Source organism: Microtus oregoni, unplaced genomic scaffold, assembly GCF_018167655.1.
Source record: "Microtus oregoni isolate MIOR12 unplaced genomic scaffold, Mior012 000019F_ref0000042, whole genome shotgun sequence".
Lineage (NCBI taxonomy): Eukaryota > Metazoa > Chordata > Mammalia > Rodentia > Cricetidae > Microtus > Microtus oregoni.
Genome location: NW_024543078.1, coordinates 1,385,235 through 1,396,909, shown reverse-complemented (window position 1 = coordinate 1,396,909; position 11,675 = coordinate 1,385,235). Strand labels below are relative to the sequence as shown.

The 11,675-nt window shown below is 46.9% G+C and overlaps 1 protein-coding gene across 1 annotated transcript in view; it reads right to left on the bottom strand.

Annotated features, from left to right (window-relative positions):
* Positions 1-669: 669 nt before the first annotated feature.
* Positions 670-11,675, bottom strand: part of Nckap1l (NCK associated protein 1 like) — a 44,214-nt gene continuing 33,208 nt past the window's right edge. The window contains exons 26-31 of the mRNA XM_041669233.1: positions 11,503-11,583; positions 9,092-9,185; positions 7,568-7,684; positions 6,894-7,003; positions 5,209-5,298; positions 670-1,037 (exon numbers count right to left, since the gene is read on the bottom strand). Coding sequence (XP_041525167.1) covers positions 906-1,037; positions 5,209-5,298; positions 6,894-7,003; positions 7,568-7,684; positions 9,092-9,185; positions 11,503-11,583 — 624 coding nt within the window. The 3' untranslated portion in view covers positions 670-905. The remainder of the gene's footprint in view (positions 1,038-5,208; positions 5,299-6,893; positions 7,004-7,567; positions 7,685-9,091; positions 9,186-11,502; positions 11,584-11,675) is intronic.

Below are 11,675 nucleotides of genomic sequence, written 5' to 3'. Positions count from 1 at the left end.
GCTCAGTGACACTGGAAATTCTAATTGGTGCAGAAAAGGGCTATATTGAAACAACTGTACTCCCTCAAGGATCCCTACTCTTGGGCTCTCCAACCTAATGAGGTCTGTGAAATTTCAAGAGAAGTGCGTTCTTGAAGCAGCAGCTCTACCCAGGCTGACAAGGCGATTTACGGCTAAGTTAGTCCTACCCACTGGGAGATAGAGTAACCCCAAAAGGTTTAGGAGGGAAAACCCACAGGAGTCTAGTTCTCTTGGCTGTCAGGTGACCTAAGATTGATCTGGATTTCCAGCGTCTGCTCTGGGTTGTGGAGACACACAGGGAAAAGCAGGAGACAGTAGGCAGGAGAGTGAGCCAGGCCCTCAAACCTCACCCCAGAGGGGAGCCAGTCAAGCAGGTCCCTGTGCTGCTCTGCAGCAGTAGGAGCAGGCTGAACACTTGCTGAACACATTTAGAAAAGGAAGAGAGGAGATAATCGTCCTAATGAATGTGCAGGAGACAAGAAGCTCCAGAGGGAGGATTATAAGCTCATTATGGTTTAATATGATGATTGATCATCTCTGCCCGCCAGCATTCTCCAAGAATAGTGATGAAGGTGGGGAGAACCACGCCTGTCAGAGCTCAAGCTGGAATCACCAGAACATAGACAACATAGTTTTAGGTCACTGGCTTTTTTCATTGTTAAAAATTCATACATGGGGCTCCCCATCCCTTTGTCCATAAACTGTCCTCGATGGCCCCAGCCTGACCCCCTTCTCGATGATTCCTCAGTCCTAGATACTCCTCCACATTCAGACACAAGCAGTAGGAGAGACCCTGTCTCTCCCTGGGAACCCTCCCACCCTTCTCCCCTTTTGAAGCTGCAGCTTTCACTGTGGTGTGGCTCTTGGCACCTCCAAAAAGCCCTTCAGTGGGTACTGGCTGGTAGACGGTTCAGGTAGAAGGCCCGGGAAACCTCCCGATAGGCATTGCGTAGCAGGACATAAGGGAAACAGGACTCCAGCATGTCCAGAGTCAAGAAGGGTGACTCCTCCACGACCTGAAAGAGATGGTCAAGAGGTAAGAACTCCCAGAAGGCACCTGTGACCCTGTTTTCATCAAACAGGTCCCAGGCCCTTTGCAGCTCTGAGAGTTCAAAGTGAGCAGGTTCTGACTCACTCTTTTCTCTACTCCTTCCCTTGATTTGGCTCCCAAAGGCAATGGTGTGTCCTGAGCTCCATTTCAATGGTCCATCCCCTCCATCAGGGTTAATGTGAAGGGTACAGAAACAGAAAGCAAGGGAAAAGAACAGCAACCAGACTGTTTTCCAAGAGTCTCTCCTCCTCTGGGGACTAAACCACACATGGGCAGCACAGGCACGAGCAAAGATGAGTGGCCATGATATTTGCCCCAAAGCTTTTCAGTCAGGAAAAGAATCATCAAGAAGACCAAGGAAGGGGGTCCTAAAACCACACAGAACCTCTTCTCCCGGGCCTCAGGTTCCTCCCTCTCCCAGCACAGCACCTAGGAAGCAGTAAGGATGCCACATAAAGGACCAGGCATGAGTAATTAGTTTAATTAGAAGCTTCCATGCTGTGGCAATCCCAGCAGTCCTCGTAGCTAAATAGAAGATAGGACTGGAAGCCTGGATGGGACTAAGGGAGGAAGGAAGGGACTGAGAATGGCAGAGGCCATCTGCTCACAACAGCAGCACAACCTAGGATTGCGGGAGTTTCCTTCTGGGTGGGAGCCTAAACCCATGCTCCAGAGAGGATCCCCACATCCTCTGGCAATCCATACAGTGGGCCTACCGCAGTATGTTTGGTATTTCAGGTTCTGCAAATCCATTAAGGAAAGAGAATCTACCATGTCTGCCCTCACATGTTTCTCTCTCTCTCCAAAGTCCCTTCAAGCTTCACATTTGTAAGATTGGTCTATTCTCAAACACATGCACACAGTACACACAACAGTCTCAAAAGAGCAGCAACACTGCCTGGAGAAAAGAAAATCTGCTTTCAAAACCACAGCCCCAGTCAGATGTGGTGTCCCAACACTCAAGACTGGGGCAGGAGCACCATGAGATTGAGGCCTGACACTGGGTATCAGGACAACCAGGGCTACATAGCAAAACCTTGTCTCAAAAACAGCAAGGAAGGCCGGGTGATGGTGGCGCACGCCTTTAATCCCAGCACTCGGGAGGCAGAGGTAGGCGGATCTCTGTGAGTTCGAGACCAGCCTGGTCTACAAAGCTAGTTCCAGGACAGGCTCCAAAGCCACAGAGAAACCCTGTCTCGAAAAACCAAAAAAAAAAAAAAAAAACAGCAAGGAAGGAAGGAAACTAAAATAATTAATAAATAAATAAATAACTCGTAAGTACCAAGAGTAACAGAGAGTTCTTTGCTTAGTGAGATTTCCAGCCCTCAACTAGCAGATGGGAGCACACGCAGAGAAATGGGTGATAGCTTCAAGAAGGAGCCGCTGGCCCACAACTTCTATTCTCCACCAAGAGACTAACAGTGTCCGTGGCACTGGAAGCAGCCCTAAAACGAAGGCCTAGAGACTTGAGCTGTAGTTTCAAATCAGGCCCATATAGCTTGAATTTCATTCTGCTCTTCCACAGTTTTCCCACCATCAACTTTTATAACGACCAGGATCCAACGGGACTGACATCAGTTCTTGATTCTGAGAGTGCCATCTCTTTGATGGATGGAAAGCCATGTCAGGAACAGGCTGGCACCTCTGGGATGGACAGTGTTCAGCCTGAACAGTGAGAACAGGAAGACCCCAGGGAAAGAAGTGCTGACCAGATTGTGGGATTACACAGATAGCCTTTTAACTCAGAACACAATGCCTTCTCTCCAGTCATCTCCAATTTCTCTGTGGAAACATTTGCATTTAAATTGCTTTGCAGCAGCTAGTCCCTCCAATCTTCACCTCAGCAAAATGTGCCTGGTCCTGGCTCTGCTCCTGCTATTCTTCCTTGGAGGCTACCAGGGGCGAGAACTCCCCATCTTTTGGGGCAGGCATGGAGGTGGGATCACAGCAGAGGAAGTGGGGCTAAAAGGCAATTCACAACACAATCATCTCCCACCTCCCAAAAGAAACAGAGGCGTGCTTAAGTGGTGCAGAAACTAAAATTAGCAGCACAGGGAGCTCCATTTATTGAGCATTTCATGTCTACAATGCACTTGCTCAAATATCTCCTGACTAACCACACTAGCATGAGGACCATTACCCACTGTTATAGACAAAGAATCGTGCTGTTGCTGGGCATGAAGACAGACATTTGCAATCCTGGCACTCAGAGGTTGAGGCAGAGCCATTTTGATTTGGAAGATGGGTAGGCTTTTTCTGGCTGGAGAAACAGACACAGATACAATTCAGGGCCTACATCTTTAGAGAAAAGAGCCTGAAAGGTGGGTCCCTGAATTTCTAAGCCCACATACCACATAACTAAAAAATTAAGAAATAAATTGGGTATGGTAATATATGCCTGTAATAATAGCACTCCAGAGGTAGAGACAGAAAAACCAGAAGGTCAAGATCATCTTCAGTTAGGTATGGAGTTCGAGGCCAGACTGGGACACGAGAACCTCTCTCTAAATAAATAAATAAGCCTATTATGTCATACTTTCAAAATATACCTTTGTAGTTTCATTGAAGTCTAGGCTTCAATTAAGAATGCATAGACTTAGGTCAGACAACCATCTCAGCAGGTAAAGGCACAGCCTGGAGACCTGAGTTTGCTCCCCAGGACACACAGGGTAGGAGGAGAGAACCATCTCCTGCAAGTTTGCTCCCCAGGACATACAGGGTAGGAGGAGAGAACCATCTCCTGCAAGTTTGCTCCCCAGGACACACAGGGTAGGAGGAGAGAACCATCTCCTGCAAGTTTGCTCCCCAGGACATACAGGGTAGGAGGAGAGAACCATCTCCTGCAAGTTTGCTCCCCAGGACACACAGGGTAGGAGGAGAGAACCATCTCCTGCAAGTTTGCTCCCCAGGACACACAGGGTAGGAGGAGAGAACCATCTCCTGCAAGTTTGCTCCCCAGGACATACAGGGTAGGAGGAGAGAACCATCTCCTGCAAGTTTGCTCCCCAGGACACACAGGGTAGGAGGAGAGAACCATCTCCTGCAAGTTTGCTCCCCAGGACACACAGGGTAGGAGGAGAGAACCATCTCCTGCAAGTTGTCCTCTGGCCACGCATGCACCATGGCATGTGTGTAACACAGACACACACAAATAAATGTAAAAATCGGGTTTTTTAATTTTTAGACTCCTTACAGTCCTGTGTCTTAATAAAACAAAGGAGAAACCCAGTTTTTAGTCCAGTCCCCCCTTCTCTTCTTACCCCATTTGAGGAGTTCTGTGCACACACACACAGACTTCTCTACCTGTGCATCCTTGGGCAGCAGAGGTGCATTCACTGTCCAACCCAGATCTTGGGGAAGGAGTTCTGTAGGTGAGTGGGAGAGCTCTAATACCATAGACACCTTGCATGCATGCTATGAGTTGGGGTACACCCTCTCTGGCTAAGGCCAGAGGAGGGTAATGGGAAGGTTAGAGGTGATAAGAAAGGGCTTAGGGGAAGGCCTCAGACAAACCCAGTAGCCCTACCTGTTGAACCTGGAGAATCAGAGTAGCCAGTGAGAAAGGAAGCAAACGTGCTGAGAGGGGAGCAAGGTCCTAAGGAAAGTACTTTAAAGAGTAAACTGAGTCAGAGGTCCTGGAACTTTCTGCCAGATTAGATGCAAGCACTGGGCTTGAGAAGCAGGGAGAAGAGATAGCACAAACCAAGCTCCTGCCTTATAACCAAAATGACTTCCTTCCTTGGAGCCCCATAATCAAACCTCTTTAAGTCCCCTCTGTACTATCCAGTATTCTCTATATAACACCCTGAAGACAGGAAACTGATAGGAAGCTGTCACAGAAAACCAAAAGCATACTGAAGAGCCACCCAAAAAGGGCATTGCTGCCCTTCGCCAGCTAAGACTCAGGAGCACTGCAAGACAAGGAACCTTCGAGCCAGGGGCCAGAGGTCTGAGATCACAAGACAAGCCTAGAATGTTCACCAAAATATGAGGACAAATCCAGAGGATCCGGGCAGACTCAAATTCTTAGTTAATATTTTTGGTTGATGACATGGCAGGGACCCAAAGACCCTAAAAAGGAGTCTCCTGCTGGCCCATCCTCTCCATTCCTAGACCAACTTAAACAAGATACATACCAATCGCATGAGTAGAGAAATGGATTCACGGTTTCTGGTTTTGAGCTTGTCAGTCTCCTGGCCTAGCTGCAAGAGGCTGACAGAAGCCACCTGCAGAGGAAGCATTTGTAAAGAAACAGATTTTTATGGAGGTCAGAATAAAACAGCCTCAGGCTACAGGAACTTAAGAAAAGATCAAGGAGGAGCATTGAGAAGTGCTGGGCTGTTCCTGAAAGCTCATGGTGGGAAAGTGTCAGGTCCCTAGGTTTGAGAAACACACACTGCCTGCAAACTAAATGAATCCCAGTGCTCGGTCTGCCAATGCAGACAGAAGCAGCTCTTCAACGCCAGGAAAGAGGGCACAAGGAGCAGGGAGAACCCGGAACAAAGGCTGGTGATGCCGCGCACAAAGAGGTTAATCTTTTCTTTGGCAGGCTCCAGGTCCTCCTTCATCAGCCTGTACCCCAGAGCCAGGACGGACCTCAAGCACTTAATATTCTTTGCTACCACCTCCCATCTGGCCTGGCCGGTCAAGGGGTTAGGCAGAAGTATGAGTCACAGTCCAGGCCCAGGCTACGTCAACTTCCGAACAAACGGGGCAAAGGGGAAAAAAAAAGTGGGGTTAGGGATCCCTTTTCTCAGAGATCTACTAGGAACCCTCTTTATTTTTAAGGCTGTCAGAGCCCATTCTGTCTAGTTCGTTGTCCCTGCTTAAACAGAGACCCTCCAACCAGCCTACTGTCCCTGCTGCATACTTCTCAGAATAAGGGTATAATTCCTAAAAATAATAATATGATCTGCTGTTTCCTTCTGGGAGGAGGAAACTCAGCACCATGCTTCAAAAAAGAAGGTGTTCCCCATCACTGAGAATGCTCAGGCGGGGTGAAGGCCATGAGTCAGAGCATATGAACAGGATCCATGGGGACCCAGAGCAGGAAGCTCTAGGGCCTCTTTCAACTATGGAAGGAGATTATTTATTTACATTTCCCCAGAGGCAAAACTAAGATCAATGGTGATATTTACAGGGAGTCAAACTTTGGCTAAAAATATTTTCAACAAATTTTCAAACAAAATGAACCTCACCTATACTGCCTGGTTATAAACTCCAGCCCATGGAAACCCAACCCAAAGTAAGATCCTGAGACCAAGCCCACTTGTTGGGAATACAACTGCTTCATGATGTCAAGCCAAGTTTGAGAACTGGTGAATGACAATACAGAGAGGGAAAGGCCCTTGGAGAGCAGGCGACTCAGCATCTCTGTGACTTTAATGTATCTCTCATCTCTTAGAGACCAAATTAGAAACACAAGACTGGCCCTCACCCTGTATCCCAATTCAGGAGGTCTGGGGTAGAGATCAGGAGTCTAATTTAACCAGCTCCTTAGGATATTCTGATGTGCATCAATGTGATGAATTTAATCTCTTTAGTTTATAAATGAGAAAACTGAAGCCTCCAAAGTTTGTCAGAGGTGACAGAACTTCACAGTGGCAGAACTCAGATTTTCTCATTGTCCAACAATCTCCCCAAGTACTGGACAGAAGCTGAAGTTCCGGCTGTCAGGAAAGCTAGAAAAGTTCCTGCCTTTCACAAAGTAGCCTCCACTCTTCCTGTATGGATAATGTGGGAGGTTAGGCTCCAAAGACCTTCCGGTAACAAGTGTCTAGAGGCTGAAGTCAAACCACTCTCAGGGCCTAGACCCACTCACCACCAGAAACTCCTTCAGGTGGGTTTCGATGTTCTTGTTGTGCAGAGTGAAGAGGGCAGCAGACACCTGTATGATGGCTTTGGTCAAACAGTGGATGTTGTTGTTGTAGCCTAGGTTAGCATGGGGGAGGGAACACAAAGAGAACAGCAAAGTGAGCAGCCCAGGCTGGTCCTAACTGAAAGTAATCTCTCTCTCTCTCTCTCTCTCTCTCTCTCTCTCTCTCTCTCTCTCTTCAGATTGGACCAACCTAACTGACAGCAGAATAACTAGCTATTTGGGGACTAGAAGAAGTATATTCCTATGGTATTATAGCTATTTGGGGACTAGAAGAAGTATATTCCTATGGTATTATAGTGGGGTAGAATTTTATGCACACATCATTCTCAATTGCTTTTTGAAACAGAAATTTACACCTTTAAAAAAGTCTTATGTTGCCAGGCATATTGGCACATGCTTTAATTCTAGCACTCGGGAAGCAGAGGTAGATGGATCTCTGTGAGTTCTAGTCCACCCTGGTCTACACAGTGAGTTCCAGGGCTACACAGGAAAAACCCTGTCTCAACCTCTCCCCACCAAAAAAGCAGTCTGTATGTTGGTGACTTATCTTTATTTTACCTCCCTCCCCAGTGGAGACCTGAATAGCAACTGGTCCTTCAAACTTACATCTTACTTACCATCCTTCTCAATACTGTAGAAGGAAGAAGGGTCAGTGGCAAGGAGTGGGAGAGAAACAGCAAGAAAGATTAAGAGTAGGCATGCCACCTTATACTCTTCTTCAGGAGATGAGTTATCTGGGGGGAAAAGGACATGAGGCAAAATAAGGTCGGGAAACTGAAATTATCTCCTTCAAGGGTCCTACTTTACAGAATCATAATCACATGAGAAAATATTTCTGACATGCTTTAGCATGTACTGTAGGCAAGTTAGAAATGACTGAGGAAACAGATTAATACCCAGTTACAGCGAGGCCCAAGTCCTAGAGTCCCAGCCCCGCCTGTGCCTCAAGGGCTCTGCTGACGCGCATTCTAGGACACCTGCTGGTTTCATGGTCGCTGCAAGTGTACGATTTTTTTGGGGCTGGAGAGATGGCTCAGCGGTTAAGAGCATTGCCTGCTCTTCCAAAGGTCCTGAGTTCAATTCCCAGCAACCACATGGTGGCTCACAACCATCTGTAATGAGGTCTGGTGCCCTCTCCTGGCCTGCAGGAACATACACAGCCAGAACATTGTATACATAATAAATATTAAAAAAAAAAAGAGAGAGAGAGATAGAGAGGCAAGAAGGAAAGGAAAAATCCTCACTAACCGAGAGAGAAGAAAATGGGTAAATCTGGCAAATCTGAATAACTTAATACCAATTCCTGGGTCAGTTCTCTTTGAGACTCACATGAGCCAACAAATGAGCCAATCAGAGAAATGCGCAATGGAACCGAAAAGTTTCTGCACCCCAATTCACACTCCGATTGCACTCTCCGACAACACAATAATTCAGATCTGACCAAGTCAAACTTAATTAGAAAAAGCCCAGGTTTAATGAATATCACAGTTCTAGATGGCTTTCCATACCCCCAGAGAGGAGACAGTAAAGAAGACTGGAAAACCACGTGTTCGCTCTCTGGGGGCAGTTTAAATACCCCGTGGAAGTGGTCTTGAGCATCTCTGGGGAGGGGCCGCCATTTGGCTGGCTTTCTGGGGTGAAGTTGGAACTGAGGCAATTCTGGAGGAGAGGTGGCTTGGGGTGGAGCCTCCACCCGAACATTCCAGACAGACTCTTTGGATATCTGGATGCCAGGGACTGGGGCGACACTTCTACCTAAACAGGAACATGTGAGAGTGGTCCTGGAGGGGGACTGGGAAGTGCACAGGATCTGTGGGGAACTCAGATGCCATCCACAGCACTTAGTGTGAAGCCATCTACTATCGAGGACTGCTCCTCATTGACTCATGTGTGTGAACCTTATTTCCCCAATCACACCATAGGTTCCCTGAGCTGAACAAGAGATTCTCACTCAGAACAGCCTTCTTCTGCTTGATCAACAAAACCTAAGTCGCCTCTGTGAGTGTCTTCTGGAGGTAGTCCCTAACCTCCAGCCTATATCCTCTGAGTTCACAACCCCAAATAAATAATTCTTTAATTTTGACATTCTCCCTCCCCCCAAATGGGACACAAGCCCTCCTTTGCCCATTCTTCCATCTTACCGGCTTTCAGATTGGCAATGGCAGCTACCAGGGCTGGGTCAATGTCACAGCTCACCCCTGCAGCAGATGCCAGCTCAAAGACACTCAGGGTGACCTGACAGAAGACAAAACAACATCCTGAGAGAAATGCTGGTATACAAAAAGTGTTTAGCAGAAACTCTCAGCAGCCAAGAGGCCTAGGTCACAGCATTTTAACTTACGGTACACTATTATTTTTCTAGATAGTCTTTTCATGGCTTTCCATAGCCTGCAAGGGAGGAAAATGCTTCATGGAGCTGTGGAGATGGATGTCAATTAAGTGCTTACTGCACAAGAATAAGGACCTGAGTCTGAATCCCAATGCTCTCATAAAAAGAAAACAAAAACTGCACGTGGTGGTGCACATTTACAACCCCAGCTCTGGGTCTAGAGGGGAGAGCCAGGCAGATCCTGGAGCTCCCTGTAAGTCAGCCTAACCAAATCAATGAGCTCCCAGTTCAGTGAAACACTCAAAAACTCAGATGGAGAAGGACTGAGGACACCTGGTCAATCTCTGGCTTCTGTTAGCACAAGCTCACATGAATACACACACACATTATTTGGCTTTCAGCTTTAATTTCCCAAATGCTTCATTTAATTAAAGCAGCTAAGGTTGTTTATTCACTTGTTCCCAGTTACTACCTCCTTTCTTTTATGCTTTGGTCAGGTCCTTTTTTCTCTAACATCGATTCCTCTTCTCTGTTTACATCTAAATCCAGCTCAATTCAAGTCTCATTGGCCTCCCTGATTCAGTCTGAACCCATTCCAGAGGGTTAGCAAGACATGTGCCTTCTCCCCAAACAGATTCTAAGTCTCAAAAATCCTATGGTGTAGTGAAGGGGAAAGGCATTTTGAGAGTGACACAGATCTTGGCTCAGATCTTACCACCATCACTTAGTCACTGTGTCTAAAAGGTTTTAACCTCTTTGAGCCTTAGGATTCTCATCTGTAGAAACAGGACAACGATACTTATATTGGACCATACTGGTAAATCATCAACCTCAGTGACTAATAGAATCATGCTTCCCCACTTCTCTTCAGCTTCCTAGTGTTTCACATAAGGCTGAGCATATACAAATCAATAAGGATTGTCTGATTGATACCTGGATCCCTTACTGTACTTAGAATTCAGTTCTCAGGATGTAACTCAAAACCTGACTCCAATCCCAAGTACTTAGACCTCTTTTGAAGATTTGTTTTGTTTTAAGCACATCTTTTTGCAAAGGCCCCACAGATGTTATAGATTGTGTATAGTACAGATACAGAAACCACCTTCTGTTCAGGTGGCTACTTCCTTAGACCCACCTGGCTGTTGCCCCAAGGCCAAACAGATCAGGGACATAGTAAATGACCTGTGGTGCTAAAGGAAGAAAGGATAATTGATAGGTCTCATTTCCCCAACCTTCCTCCAGGTCATCCCTTTTCTCCACCCTCCTGCCTAATCCCAGGCAAATTAACCTAAGGATCAAACTGTCCAGATGGTGTGAGCTTGACAAGCTCCTGACAGGATGGAGCACCCAGCCTTCACATCAGCAACTGCCAGAAACCCAGGCTGTGTACCAAATTAAAGTCACCTAACAGGGCTGGGCTGCCCAGCCCAGCATCTCCCATCCCCTGAACCCCAGGGGATTTGAGGCATAAAAAGGAGGAAACGTCACAACTATTTTGATTCCCAACTAAAGAAGTTCTTCCTGCTCACCACTTCAGACCTCTTTCCTTTAAAGGAATCTATCATAGGAGAAACAGCCTGCTCCGTGTCCCAGAAGGAACTTGTCCCCAGGCTTTGGCCATATTTCCTGCTTAACACATGTGTTTATTCAGAGGATTCAAAAGACAAGCTAATTCCAAGGCAAAGGGAGTGGACATTTAAGTTCATTTTGCCTGCAGAAGCTTTTCTCTCTCCCTCTCTCTCCCTCTCTCTCCTCCTCTCTCTTCCTCTTTCCCACTCGCCCTCTCCTATGCCCATGAGTGCCTGAGACAGATGATGGGGTACAGAAAGTTAAGAACTGAGAGGGATAAAAGGCTGTGGTGGGAAACTCTAAGGTAGGTAGGGTGGGTGGGAAAGGAAGGAACAAATCTTACAAAAAGCACTCCTGATTCAGGAGGAAATGTGTTTGCAAGGAACTTGGCATATAATTTGCACATTGCTCATTTCAAACGAAAACCTCCAGCTACTACCCCGATCTCTCCTGTCTCCCATCTGCAATGCTTCGCCAAGTCTCTCAGGGTTCCCACTTTCCTCTGTACTCCATATGGTTCCCCAGCTCTGCCTCCACTCAAGGTCCAACTCTTATTCCTGTAGAATTCTTCAGAGCCCTAGTTCCCCACAAGATCCTACAGACAGTCTTTGACCTCAGCAAGTCACCTAATTAAACTGCAAGTTGCACCCCTACCTTGATGTCTGTATCTGGAGTGACGAACTCCTTCAGGCACTCAATAGGGCCCATGAGAAAGGGGCAGTGGGAAGAAAATACCTGGAGAAAGAGAAGATGAATGAGTCCAAAACAAGGTAGAAATGGACAGAAATGGGCCTTGCCTTGAGAAGCCAGCTTCTCAGTTCCCATCA